At 40.4% G+C, this 14,916-nt stretch overlaps 1 protein-coding gene across 2 annotated transcripts in view; it reads left to right on the top strand.

The window, feature by feature from the left end:
- LOC116460897 (DNA excision repair protein ERCC-6) overlaps positions 1 to 14,446 on the top strand; it is a 91,589-nt gene extending 77,143 nt beyond the window's left edge. For both annotated transcript variants that reach the window (XM_032142213.2, XM_032142221.2), the window contains exons 19-21: positions 9,487 to 9,691; positions 10,588 to 10,666; positions 11,801 to 14,446. In XM_032142213.2, coding sequence (XP_031998104.1) covers positions 9,487 to 9,691; positions 10,588 to 10,666; positions 11,801 to 12,220 — 704 coding nt within the window. In that variant the 3' untranslated portion in view covers positions 12,221 to 14,446. The remainder of the gene's footprint in view (positions 1 to 9,486; positions 9,692 to 10,587; positions 10,667 to 11,800) is intronic.
- The last annotated feature ends 470 nt before the right edge of the window (positions 14,447 to 14,916 follow it).

Here is a 14,916-nt window from a genome sequence, read left to right as displayed (position 1 = left end):
CAAAGAATATGCTTTGAGACTGTATAAATATCCTGTTTCTCATCAAACTTTTATCCGTTAGTTTTAATATCCATTGATGATTCTTTCCTCAGTCAGTTATTACTACAGTGGTTGCCAAATGGTGATTAACATTCTACTATAAGGAAGGTTTTCCTTCTCTTTTATTTATTTATTAATTTATTTTTAGATCAGTATGGACTAATGGATTCTTTTTTTCCATGACTGTAATCCATTAGTAGGGGTATTAATGATGCTCGTGTTGTCTTAGATTTGCCTCGTGGATGGGAGCTCCTTCAAGCTGGCTCCTTTGTCCCTCTGGTATGTCCCCATCATTCTTTGAGCACCTCCTTTCTTCTTGGCATACTAATGTATGCTGAGCTCAATTTGTATTCTATGCCAGCCCTGGAATCAGCCATTTCTTCAAGGAGCCCTAGAGAATGGTATTTAGGAACTAGGATCCGGGTTCTCAGAGTGTTCATTGCTGCTATTATGTCATTGCTTTCATAGCCAATAGTATCAGGAAATAGATGTATGTATGTGTGTGTATGTGTTTGTTGTGTACATACATATACACATACATACGAGCATATATATGCACAAGAAATTGCGCAGATACACCTATCTCTATGTCTGTAAAAACCATGAGTTTGGCTTCTAGCAAAGGCAGATTAACGTTTACCCTTCCATGTGAAACAATGAAAACAATGACAAAACATGTGAAGCAGTGGTTTTCTGACACCAAAGGGCAGTAATCTCTTGAGAGATGGGAAACAAATGAACTGAGCTCTCCAGTTGCCCTGCCCTACTGCCTTGAGAGAATTTTCGTGCTGTAACAGAAAGAGGGAGAACCCAGATGGGAGTCCCAGGTAGACCCTCTGTTGAAAAGACAGAGCTGAGCATCAGGGGAGGACAGGGTGGCTGGCATTCACATGCAAAAGATGATAGAGGAGACAGCTCTGCACAGGGAGAGAACCCCACAGGTCTGCAGAGTCTCCACTGGCACTCAGCTGAATACTGACCAGCACATTGTGCAAGAAAATTACTTGAGGTCAGTTAAAAGGCCTTTCCTCTTTAACTTTTTGAATTAGAGGAAACATGTCTGGTGCTCTGGTGCTCACCCATGGCCAGGGATAGTGCCTGTTCCCCCCAGCTAAGACTGGAAAAATATTTCATGGGGCATTGGGTATAATACAGAGTAGGGGGTCTTGCCTCTGTAGTAGGGAATGATCAGCCTTAGAGTGAGCACTGCTTCAACCCTACCTGAATGTTTACAGGAATATACAAATACCCAACATCCAACAAGATGGAATTCACAACGTCTGGAACCCAATCAAAAATTATTGGCTGGGTGTGGTGGCTCAGCCTGTAATCCCAGCGCTTTGAGAGGCTGAGGTGGGTTGATTGCTTGAGCCTAGGAGTTCAAGACCAGCCTGGGCAAGATGGTGAGATCCCATCTCTACAAAAAATAAAAAATTAGCCAGGTGCGGTAGCATACACCTGTGGTCCCAGCTACTTGCGAGGCTGAGCTGGGAGGATTGCTTGAGCCTGGGAGGTTGAGGCTGTGGTGAGCTGGTATCATCCCACTGCACTCCAGCCTGGGCAGCAGAGCGAGACCCCATGTCAAAAAATAAATAAATAAAATGTATAACCCAATTTTTAAAATGGACAAATAATTTGAACAGACTTCACCAAGAAAGATATGTAGATGGCAAATAAATATATGAAACTTGTTAATATTATTAGTTATTAGGGAAATGCCAATTAGAACCATAATGAGACACCACTACACACCCTCTAGAATGGCTAAAATGAAAGAAGACTGACCATACTAAGTGTTGGTAAAGATGTGAAGCAGTTGGGTCTCTCATACACACCTGGTGGGAATGTAAAATGGCACAATCACTTTGGAAAACAGTTTGGCAGTTTCTTAAAAATTAGGCATGCACCTTCCTTATGATATAGTCTTTTCAGTCCTGGGTGTGTATTTACCCAAGAGAAATGGAAAAATATGTCCATACAAAGGCTTGTACATAAATATTCATAGCAGCTTTATTAGTAATAGCCAAAAATGTAGAAATCAAATGTCCATCAGCAAGTAAATAGTTAAACTAACCATGGCATGTCCATATGATCAAATACTAATCGACAGGCCGGGCTTGGTGGCTCACACCTGTAATCCCAGCAGTTTGGGAGGCCGAGGTGGGTGAATCACCTGAGGTCAGGAGTTCGAGACCAACTTGGACAACATGGTGAAACTCTGTCTCTACAAAAATACAAAAATTAGTCAGGCATGATGGTGGGTGTCTGGAATCCCAGCTACTTGGGAGGCTGAGCGGGAGAATCGCTTGAACCCGGGAGGTGGAGGTTGCAGTGAGCTGAGATCACACCATTGTACTCCTGCCTGGGTGACAGAGCGAGACTCTGTCTCAAAAAATATATATACTTGGCTGGGCGCGGTGTCTCATGCTTGTAATCCCAGCACTTTGGGAGGCCGAGGCGGGCGGATCACGAGGTCAGGAGATCGAGACCACGGTGAAACCCCGTCTCTAGTAAAAATACAAAAAATTAGCCAGGCGTGGTGGCGGGCGCCTGTAGTCCCAGCTACTCAGAGATGCTGAGGCAGGAGAATGGCATGAACCCAGGGGGTGGATCTTGCAGTGAGCCGAGATTGTGCCACTGCACTCCAGCCTGGGCGACAGAGCGAGACTCCATCTCAAAAAAAAAAAAAAAAAAAAATATATATATATATATATATATATATATATACATACTAATCAACAATAAAAGGAAATAGAGTATTGATACATGCTACAGCATGGATGACTTTCGGACTAGTAAGATTAGTACATACTCTGATGCCATTTGCATAAAATTCTAGAAAACACACAGGCATGAGAGAAAGTGGATTGGTTGTCTCAGCATGGGGTATTTGAGGGTGTGATTACAAAGGGACATGAGTTTTGCAGGTGACGGCTATGTTCATTGTCTTGATTGTAGTGATAGTTTCGTGGTATGTACATAATGTCACAACTTACCAAATACTGTACTTCAGCAGTTATTGCATATCAGTTATACTCTAATAAGCTCCAAAAAGCAAAATAAGATGAGGGAATACTGTTATCTCCAATTTCATTTCAGCACCCTAGGGCTCTTTCCATGTTTGTAGCTTCCTTCTTCAAGACCTTCATTTACAATGTACTGAGTTACTCGTCAATCCTAGGATACATGGTAGCTTTTTAGAATTTCTAACCTGAACTATGGCAAAAAACAGTTATACTAACTAGAATTCAATATTTGTTTTTATTTATACTAACTAGAGTTCAATATTTGTTTTTATTTCTTTTTGTCTTTAGTCTAAGTTTTTGGTCAAAACACTACTTGGGTTAAAAATAACTTAGTTCTTTTTTCTCACCCTTCATTGTATTTTCAGTGTGTGCTATCAATTTAAAATACAGTTAGGTTAATTTATTTGTTTGTATTCCACTTTAGGATTTCCTCCCATCCTCGTTGACTCTATGTTATCTTCTGAGTAGTAACACATTAACATAGTAACAAAAGACAAAATATGCAAAAAGGAATACCAGAGTAGTGTCATCCCTCACCCTGTCCCCACCCGTTCCTTCCCTTACCAGTCTCATGAGTTTCTGGCATTTCCTTCATGTGTTTCTGTATTAGTCTGTTTTCACACTGCTGATAAAGACATACCAGAGACTGGGCAATTTACAAAAGAAAGAGGTTTAATTGACTTACAATTCCACATGACGGGGGAGGCTTTACAATCATGCAAGGAGGAGCAAGTAACATCTTTCAAGGATGGCAGCAGGCAAAGAGCTTGTGCAGAGAAATTCCCATTTTTAAAACCATCAGATCTCATGAGACTCATTCACTAGTATAAGAACAGCACAGGAAAGACCCAACCCCATAATTCAGTCACCTCCCACCGGATTCCTCCCATGACGTGGGAATTGTGGGAGTTACAATTCAAGATGAGATTTGGCTGGGACATAGCCAAACCATATCGTTCCACCTCTGGCCCCTCCCAAATCTCACATCTTCACATTTTAAAACCAATCATGCCTTCCCAACAGTCCCTCAAAGTCTCAACTCATTTCAGCATTAACTCAGAAGTCCACAGTCCAAAGTCTCATCCAAGACAAGGCAAGTCTCTTCTGCCTATGAGCCTGTAAAATCAAAAGCAAGTTAGTTACTTCCTAGATACATTAGGGTTACAGGCATTGGGTAAGTACAGCCATTCCAAATGGGAGAAATTGACCAAAACAAAGGGGCTACAGGCCCCACACAAGTCCGAAGTCCAGCAGGGCAGTCAAATGTTAAAGCTCCAAAATTATCTCCTTTGACTCCATGTCTCGCATCCAGGTCATGCTGATGCAAGAGGTGGGTTCCCATGGTCTTGGGCAGCTCTGCCCCTTTGGCTTTGCAGGGTATAGCTCCCTCCTGGCTGCTTTCATGGGTGGCATTGAGTGTCTGCAGCCTTTCCAGGTGCATGATGCAAGCTGTCAGTGGATCTACTGTTCTGGGGTCTGGAGGACCGTGGCCCTCTTCTCATAGCTCCACTAGGTGGTGCCCCAGTAGGGACTCTGTGTGGCGGCTCCAACCCCACATTTTCCTTCTGCATTGCCCTAGCAGAGATTCTCCATGAGAACCTTGCCCCTGCAGCAAACTTCTGCCTGGGCATCTAGGAGTTTCCATACATCTTTTGAAATCTAGGCGGAGGTTCCCAAACCTCAGTTATTGACTTCTGTGCACCCTCAGGCTCAACACCATGTGGAAGCTGCCAAGGCTTGGGGCTTGCACCATCTGAAGCCACAGCCTGAGCTCTTCGTTGGCCCCTTTCAGCCACAGCTGGAGTGGCTGGGACGCAGTACACCAAGTCCCCAGGCTGCACACAGCATGGGGACCATGGGCCAGGCCCATGAAACCACTTTTTCCTCCTGGGCCTCTGGGCCTGTGATGGGAGGGGCTGCCATGAAGGTCTCTGACATGCCCTGCAGACATTTTCCCCATTGTCTTGGGGATTAACATTGAGCTCCTTGTTACTTATGCAAATTTCTGTAGCCAGCTTGAATTTCTCTTGAGAAAATGGGATTTTCTTTCCTATCACATTGTAAGACTGCAAATTGTCCAAACTTTTATGCACTGCTTCCCTTATAAAACTGAATGTCTTTAACAACACCCATGTCACCTGTTGAGTGCTTTGCTGCTTAGAAATTTCTTCCGCCACATATCCTAAATCATCTCTCTCAAGTTCAAACTTCCACAAATCTCTAGGGCAGGGGCAAAATGCTGCCAGTCTCTTTGCTAAAACATAACAAGAATCACCTTTGCTCTAGTTCCCAACAAGTTCCTCATCTCCATCTGAGACCACCTCGTCTGGACCTTACTGTTCATATCACTATCAACATTTTTGTCAAAGCTATTCAACAAGTCTCTAGGAAGTTCCAAACCTTCCCACATTTTCCTGTCTTCTGAGCCCTCCAAACTGTTCCCATCTCTACCTGTTACCCAGTTCCAAAGTTGCTTCCAAAATGTATCCAAAGATACATTCTGGGGTATCTTTTCAGGAGCACACCTCCCCACTGGTACCAATTAACTTTATTAGTGCATTTTTATGCTGCTGATAAAGACATTACCCAAGACTGGGCAATTCACAAAAGAAAGAGGTTTAATCAACTTACAGTTCTATGTGGCTGTGGAGGCCTCACAGTCATGTCAGAAGGCAAGGAGGAGCAAGTCACATCTTACATGGATGGCAGCAGGCAAAGAGAGCTTGTGCAGGGAAACTCATTTTTAAAACCATGAGATCTAATGAAACTCATTCACTCATGAGAACAGTGTAGGAAAGACTCGTGTCTTCATAATTAATCACCTCCCACTGGGTTCCTCCCATGTCATGTGGGAATTGTGGGAGTTACAATTCAAGATGAGATTTGGGTGGGGACACAGCTGAACGATATCATTTTCTTTTGTAAAAATAAGCAGGCACATGTATAATTTTATATTACCTTATTCTCTTACATAAAAGGTTGTACACTATATTATCTTCTGTTCCTTTTTTTAAAAAAACTTCATATATCCTGACAGCCACTCCAGTATTAGTTAACAGAGAGCTATTCCTCCTCCTTTAGCAATTTTTATTGCTAGAGTGCTCTGCTATGTTGACCCAAAACCCGAAATCTAAAATGCTTTAAAATCCAAAACTTTTTATGCACTGACATGATGCCAGATGTGGAAAATTCCACACCTGACTTCATGTGATGGGTAACAGTCAAAACACAATTAACACTTTGTTTCCTGCACAAAATTGATAAACGTATTATATTAAAATTACCTTCAGGCTATGTGTGTAAGGTGTATGTTAAAAATATATACATTTTGTGTTTAGACTTGGGGCCTATCCCCAAGATGTCTCATTAGGTGTATGCAATTATTCCAAAATCTGAAAAAGGCAAAATCTGAAACACTTCTGGTCCCAAGAATTTTGGATAAGAGATATTCAACCTGTACCACAGTTTATCCACATATGAGGATTTAGATTGTTTGTACCTTCTTTCAGCCACAGTGCTGCACTAAATCCTGTGCTTATACAAGAGGAATTGCTAGATCAAAAGGTAAACACATATGTAAGGTTGTTTTGTTTATTCATTTGTTTGAATAATACCCAACTCCCTTTTGTAAGGTTTAGATCAATTTGAATTGTCACCAGCAGTTGTTGCCCAGAGCCTTGTCAAGAGTGTGGTGTTACACTTTTAATTTTTCCCAATCCAATAGGTGAGAAAGGATATCTGAAGTTTTAATTTCCAGTTATTTTCTTTGAGTGAAATTGAACTTTTATAGGACCATTTATATTTAAAAATTTTTTCTTTCTGTGAACTTGTCTGTTCATGTCTTTTGTCCATTTTCTAAATCAGGTTTTTGGTCCCTTTTTCCCCTTGGTTTTAAAGAGTTCTTTATATATTAGGGATGTTAGCTTTTCATTTTTCATATATGTTACAAGTATTTCCTCATTGGTTGTCCTTTATTATGATTTTTTTTTCCTGTGAAACAGGTTTTTTTAAAAAAAAAAAAAACAACTTGTTTTTTTCTTGTAAATTTGAGTTCATTGTAGATTCTGGATATTAGCCCTTTGTCAGATGAGTAGGTTGCAAAAATTTTCTCCCATTCTGTAGGTTGCCTGTTCACTCTGATGGTAGTTTCTTTTGCTGTGCAGAAGCTCTTTAGTTTAATTAGATCCCATTTGTCAATTTTGGCTTTTGTTGCCATTGCTTTTGGTGTTTTAGACATGAAGTCCTTACCCACGCTTATGTCCTGAATGGTATTGCCTAGGCTTTCTTCTAGGGTTTTTATGGTTTTAGGTCTAACATGTAAGTCTTTAATCCATCTTGAATTAATATCCAGTTTCAGCTTTCTACATGTGGCTAGCCAGTTTTCCCAGCACCATTTATTAAATAGGGAATCCTTTCCCCATTTCTTGTTTTTGTTAGGTTTGTCAAAGATCAGATAGTTGTAGATATGTGGCATTATTTCTGAGGGCTCTGTTCTGTTCCATTGGTCTATATCTCTGTTGTGGTACCAGTACCATGCTGTTTTGGTTACTGTAGCTTGTAGTATAGTTTGAAGTCAGGTAGCGTGATGCCTCCAGCTTTGTTCTTTTGGCTTAGGATTGACTTGGCGATGCAGGCTCTTTTTTGGTTCCATATGAACTTTGAAGTAGTTTTTTCCAATTCTGTGAAGAAAGTCATTGGTAGCTTGATGGGGATGGCATTGAATCTATAAATTACCTTGGGCAGTATGGCCATTTTCACGATATCAATTCTTCCAACCCATGAGCATGGAATGTTCTTCCATTTGTTTGTATCCTCTTTGATTTCATTGAGCAGTGGTTTATAGTTCTCCTTGAAGAGGTCCTTCACATCCCTTGTAAGTTGGATTCCTATTTTATTCTCTTTGAAGCAGTTGTGAATGGGAGTTCACTCATGATTTGGCTGTCTGTTTGTCTGTGATTGGTGTACAAGAATGCTTGTGATTTTTGTACATTGATTTTGTATCGTGAGACTTTGCTAAAGTTGCTAATTCTCACTCATAGGTGGGAATTGAACAATGAGAACTCATGGACACAGGAAGGGGAACATCACACTCCAGGGACTGTTGTGGGTTGGGGGGAGTGGGGAGGGACAGCATTAGGAGATATACCTATTGCTAAATGACGAGTTAATGGGTGCAGCAAACCAACACGGCACATGGATACATATGTAACAAACCTGCACATTGTGCACATGTACCCTAAAACCTAAAGTATAATAATAAAAAATAAAAATAAAAAAGAGCTACTGCTCTTAGATGATGATAGTGTTCAACCATCAGTCTCTAAATTTAGGTGCTCAAGACACCATTGAAAAAGAATATTATATCCATATTAATTTTATCTATTCATATTTAAAATTTTATTTAAGTTTAGCAGGCATAGAACATATTTGTATACTAATATCTGTATAATTTATAAACAATATATATTTGTTTGGAAAAAAATCTTGTCAGTCTTTTATTAATTGGAGTTGTAGTTCTAAGCCTTTTCTACATATAGATCATATGATAATTCGCCATGTTTTCTTGTACTACTTGTATGGTTTTGCTTTTTACATTCAGATTTCTGATCCATTTGGAGTATGAGGTGTGGATTTTATCTTGGTTCAAAGATAAAATGCCCCAACGTTTGTGCCCCAACGTTTGTAGCATCATTTATTTCAAATATGTTTTTCTCAGTGATTAGAGATGCCTTTATCATGTAGTACATTTCCAAATGCAGTTCAATCTATTTCTAGTTTCTGGTCAATCTCCTGTTGTGTCTCATCCTTCCTCAGCACCAAACTGTTGTGACTGGAGCGTGTTTTATTGTCCAATAGGGTGTCACTTTGCCTTTTCCGTGTTTTCTGATCTATTCGTGAAGGTTTATTGTTCTGTATGAACTTTAGTGTCAGTTTGTCTAGCTTCATAAGAAAGCTTGACATTTTTATTGAGATTACATTAAACATATAAATTAACTCAGGGAAAATGGTTATTGAGTCATTCTACTCAAATGCAAGGGATGTCTTTCTGTTTGTTTAAGTCTGATAGTCCATCTTCCCAGGAGTGTTTTCATGTCTTCTCCATATAGGCTTTACACATTGCCTGGGTTTATTCCTAAGTGTTTTGTCTTTTCTGTTACTGTAAATAGAATTTTCCCATCATTATATTTTTAGCTGGCTATTGTTTGTAAATAGGAATGTTATAGCTTTCAGTGTGTGAATTTTATATTTTTTTATGTTGCCTGAATTATCTTACTATTTTTTATCATTGATTCTCTAGGGTTTTCTAAGTGTACTATCACTTTGTTTTTTGTCTACTACAGTACTGTACTTATACAGAGGAGAAAAGTGTCTTTCTTGCATACAAAGTGAAATATCACTTTGGTATTTCTTTTCTTGCTAGTTGGCGTGCACAGTGTCATGAAGCACGATGCCATCGTGGATGGAGCCAGCCCAGATTATGTACTGGTGGAGGCAGAAGCCAACCGAGTGGCCCAGGATGCCTTGAAAGCACTGAGGCTCTCTCGTCAGCGGTGTCTGGGAGCAGTGTCTGGTGTTCCCACCTGGACTGGCCACAGGGGGATTTCTGGTGCACCAGCAGGAAAAAAGTAAGAGATTGTGCATGCCATACTTGCAAGGAGGCCAAACAACTAAGGCTAGAAATAAAATCAGGGCAGGTGTGGAGGCTTATATTGTTATTTCTCTTCAGGAATAAATCCCCAGGGAGGGATTATAGCAGCCAAATCTGGGTGACTTGGAGAAATACTGTTATAACTTTGCCTTCCTCCTTGCTTTCATCCCCTGTTTTCCAAAGTGGCTTCAGGAGAAGTGATTGGTTTTATTTGAGAGATGATGTTGTTAAAAATAGTAAGAGATACAGGATAATGATTAAACTTTAATGAGACAATTAGCCAATTTACAACACACATTAATTACTTTGCTATTCAGTATGCTCTTTTAGAATGATTTTCCTACCTGGAATTGAGAATGGTTCCCATCATCTTTTGAACAAGATACTGAGTGGTTCTCATTCTGAGATGCAGCAGTTCCCTTTTTTTCTTTATTTAGAGACAGAGTCTTGCCCTGTCGCCCAGGCTGGAGTGCAGTGGTGTGATCTCGGCCCACTGCATTCTCCGCCTCCCGAGTAGCTGGGATTACAGGCTCCTGCCACCATGCCAGGCTAATTTTTGTATTTTTAGTAGAGAAGGGATTTCACCATGTTGGCCAGGCTAGTCTCAAGCTCCTGACCTCAAGTGATCTGCCTGCCTCGGCCTCCCAAAGTGTTGGGATTACAGGCATGAGCCACTGTGCCCAGCCAGCAGTTACTTTCTAGGAGGGTGGAGTGGAAGAATTGAGGGGGATAGAGCAGAAATGGCATGGCTGTGAAAGAATAACCATGCAGATGGAAATGTTTCCAGGAAGAAGTTGATTGTTGAAAGAGTATTTTGATCTCTAGGTCTCAAAAGCAAACATTTAATCTACTGTGATTCTTTTCCTTCTTTAGGAGTAGATTTGGTAAGAAAAGGAATTCTAACTTCTCTGTGCAGCATCCTTCATCAACATCTCCAACAGAGAAGTGCCAGGTAATATAGATAACCTTTTGGCTTTCCAGGGTGAGATTTGCTTGATTGAATGCTGTGAAAATTTCACCTGATTCTGGATGTGAAGAAAATGGTTATCTCTGGTGTAATGACACCTGATATTTGTGTTGCATGCTCTGATTGATGATGCACATTCACTTGAATCTAAAAGGACCTGCTGATTTCCTAAAGACAAAGTCTTTAACCCAAGATCCGTAGCAGCATTTCTGTTTTGCCATTAGAAGGTTGATACAGGGATAGATGTGTCGCTGCTAGGACAGCCTGCCTTGTCTAGAGGGAAAGTGCCAGCTCCAGAGACCACAACCCTCTGAAATAAATGTCCAGAAAACTGCCTTGAATGTTGGTGTCTGTAACTCACTGGCTGCTAGAGCAGAGTGCCTGTCTTTCTCTGTTCAAGAATGCCCTGCTTGCCTTGAGTGCTACTGTGGTTAAAACTAGTCCAGACTCCACCATTCAGTAGAAGTCTTTCTGATTAAGGATTATTTTAAAACTCCGAGCTTCAGACTCCAATTTTAAGTTAATATGAACATGTTTAGGATTACGAGTACCTTTTTGACTTCCCATGTTCTGTGCTTTTAGCAGTAGGGATTTGAGACCCTTTCAGAGTTAGATTTGTGTTTTTTTAAGGAAACTTGGCATTAGATGTAAGGTAGGAAAGAGTAAGAAGACTTAAAAGTGAAGAAAAAGAAGTATAGCTATGATATTGTTCCTTATCCGCAGTGTACAGGTCAGGGTCCATTTGAGAGGAAGAACAGGAAAAGCCCACAGGTACTGAAAGTGGTCCTGGGCCTCCTAGAGACAGATTTTCCTGAAACCTTGCCTGGAAGCCTCCACTCTGCTTTCCCGTCCACCACCGTGTTGAGTGGTGACTAAGGGAATGGCTTGGTTGCCCCCTCTTTATTTTTTTTTTTAGGAAATGGTCTCTTAACAGTGGGAAGATTTAGATACCGGACCCTCCTCCTTTCCCTTTTCATTAGGTGGAGTCTCAGTCTTACCCCGTCAACGTCACCACCCTGGCACATGTGTTGTCTTGTGACCTTTCACAGCCTTTGGGGAAGGAAGTGGGGGCATAAACTAGAAATTAAATATTTCAATATAGTGGTTTTCTTTTTCTAGGATGGCATCATGAAAAAGGAGGGAAAAGATAATGTCCCTGAGCATTTTAGTGGAAGAGCAGAAGATGCAGACTCTTCATCCGGGGCCCTCGCTTCCTCCTCACTCTTGGCTAAAATGAGAGCTAGAAACCACCTGATTCTGCCAGAGCGTTTAGAAAGTGAAAGCGGGCACCTGCAGGAAGCTTCTGCCCTGCTGCCCACCACAGAACACGATGACCTTCTGGTGGAGATGAGAAACTTCATCGCTTTCCAGGCCCACATTGATGGCCAGGCCAGCACTAGGGAGATACTGCAAGAGTTTGAATCCAAGTTGTCAGCATCGCAGTCTTGTGTCTTCCGAGAACTATTGAGAAATCTGTGCACTTTCCATAGAACTTCTGGTGGTGAAGGAATTTGGAAACTCAAGCCAGAATACTGCTAAACAACATTGCTTCCTAAACTTTCAAGTCCCTTTTTCTAACGGGCATTTCTGATTATTAATTTATTATTAATAATCATGTTTGTCAACGGAAGTTGGCTGCACTTGATGTTTGTTTGCATGACGTCTACCTCAGAATTAAAACTTTAAGGAGGAAGAAACTCTTCTCTGAAAGTTGGAAGTTTTAATAATGCTAGCTAAAGGAGAAAATACTTGGATTTTTTTTTTTTTTTTTTTTTGGCAATCTGAATTATATTATAAAATCAGGTACCTAATAGTTACTCCTTGGAGCACATTTGTTCCTTTACCCAAAAGATGCTGTCAGGGAGCACAGTTAGAAGTTTGCAGAACAGAAATCTCAATGATTTTTTTTATTGGTGCTAAAAACAGGTCTTACATTCAGTCAGACCTATTCAATAAGTTCATCAATTTCTGATAACAGCATTATTTTGATGCATAAACTTTAAACATTTAAATTTACCGTTTAGGTAAATTTAAATAACAAAGGTCAGGTTTGTTATGTGTTGTTTGATAATTATATTAATTTTCTTGAAAAGATCCTCTTTTCAAGGTACTGGTAAATTGGTGAGTATTTTTATTAGTAAAGCATGAAATAGTATGGTAATAAATGATAAGACACGTATTTGTGGAAAACTGTAGGGTATTCAGTTTACCCTGGCTTTCCTTTAAGCAGAGGGCATCTTTTTCCCTCCTACAGTCACACAGTGTGTTATCATAAAAAAAGAAATCAAATTAAAGCCAAAAGTAGGTACATAAAAACCACACATGTGCATGCACACAAACATCACTGCAGCCCACAGCAGACCCAGCCATCGTTACCATGAAGTGACACCACTCCAGGCCTCTCTTGTCTGCAGGCTGGCAGGCTGTCTTCTCTCTAGTTGCCTTCGTCTTGCGCCTGCCTTTGCATTCCCTGCGACGGGCTTTCCTGTTTCTGTGGTTTGGATTCCAGCCAAGGCTGTTTGTATCTCACTACTGTTTATGTGTTTATGGTTCTGTGATGGTGTTGCTTTGATCCTCAGTTTATTTTCTTACCCAAGTTTTTCTTGTTTCCTTCTCAGGATGATTTTATCATCTCATCTTTGAAGTGTTGTTTTCTGAAATTCATCGTATTCCTGGAATGTCTTCTGTAGCTATCTCAGTGCAGTTTGTTTCTTGGATTCGTATTCTCTGGCCTGCTGTTTTCCTCTCTCTCATTTTTCTGTAGTATGCCTGCCCTCCTGTCCTGCTATTTCTTTACATCTCGCTCATTCTTAACATGGATAGATGTGTCCAGATCTTCTGTCTGCTCCTCCCTGTGACTCAGAGAGGAGGGTTCTGGGCAGGGGGGCCTTGCCGGACTGCATGACAGGACATGAGTTTTGCTTTCTCTGTTCTAATATTTTGCTTAAGCCAAGAATCCTTTTCTTAGAGATGTTCTATATGATTCCTGTCAGGATTTTCTAGTTTTTTTGGATTATAGCTTGTTCATTTCTTTTGTTTTTAGTTTGGTTTATATATAATAAGGGAAGAAGATGATTACATTATTTTTGTCACTTTGCCATCATTGTTTAGAAGTCATAGAAAGAATTTTTAAACAGGCCAATAAGTCTTAAACTTGAGTACTTGGCTTAGAAGGAAGTCAAAACTCCTTCCTTTTTGACTAAGTAGTTTGTTTCTGGGGAGCTCTTAATTTCTATTTTTATAACCACTAGCCTATAAGGAAATTGTGTCTTCCTTGTCCTCAGGGTGATCTGCTGACCTTGTTCACTCATATAAAGCATTTGGGCATCATACTTATAGTGTCTGAAACATAAACTGTATTGAGCTAGACAAGGTGTAGCCTTCTCTTCAAGTAGCAAATACTATCAAAAGCTATAATGCAGTAGGAGCAACGTGGTCCTTGTTCCAGTTCCAGTTCTTGTCTCAGTTCTGCTGCTGACATACCATGATCTTGGGAAGGTGGTGTCTCAGTGTGGAGATCTGACACATTGTTATCGTGCCTCCTGGATGGAGGGACTTGGAGAACAATGCAGTAAGTAGAATGGTTTTAACAATACAGAGAAATTTATTCATTTAGATAAAAATCTAATTTTTAGAACTTTAAAAGCTTTGTACAATGTAGATAGATTTAATGTATTTAACATGCTTTATCAGCACAAATAAAGGATTTTAAAATTTTGTCAGAAAATTAAATATGTTAATACCATCACCATTAAAAATGTTCAAGCAATAGTCTGCCTCCCCACCCCCACACCATCTTGCACCTCTTCCACAGCTAAGTACAGCCCTATGTTTGGTGTGTATTCTCCATGCATTTAGAGAATCACATGACACAGACTGCTGCTATAATGTCATTTTCCCATTCCTAATAAAATTTTTGAGTTTTACCTGGACGTCTGGCTGCGTCAGCTTAAGACTACTTCTCAGCCTCTCTTAGAGTTAACTGTGGCCATATGACTAAGTTTTAAACTTCCCAATTGGTCCTTTAAATAAAGAAGCAGGGTATGCACTCTCCTTGACATTGCCCTTTCTTGCTGGCTGGGAGGCCAATGGGAGCTTCAGTAGTGACCTGGCATCTCAAGAGATGGAAGTGATGTGTTGAGGAAGGAGAAGTTGGCCTGCCAGTCTTGAACTGCTCTCCTTTGCCCTGTTATTATTTAAGAGTAAAATAAAATACTGACTTGCTTAAGCTACTG

Source organism: Hylobates moloch, unplaced genomic scaffold (genome assembly GCF_009828535.3).
Source record: "Hylobates moloch isolate HMO894 unplaced genomic scaffold, HMol_V3 SCAFFOLD_3, whole genome shotgun sequence".
NCBI lineage: Eukaryota > Metazoa > Chordata > Mammalia > Primates > Hylobatidae > Hylobates > Hylobates moloch.
This window is presented reverse-complemented; position numbering and strand designations above follow the sequence as displayed.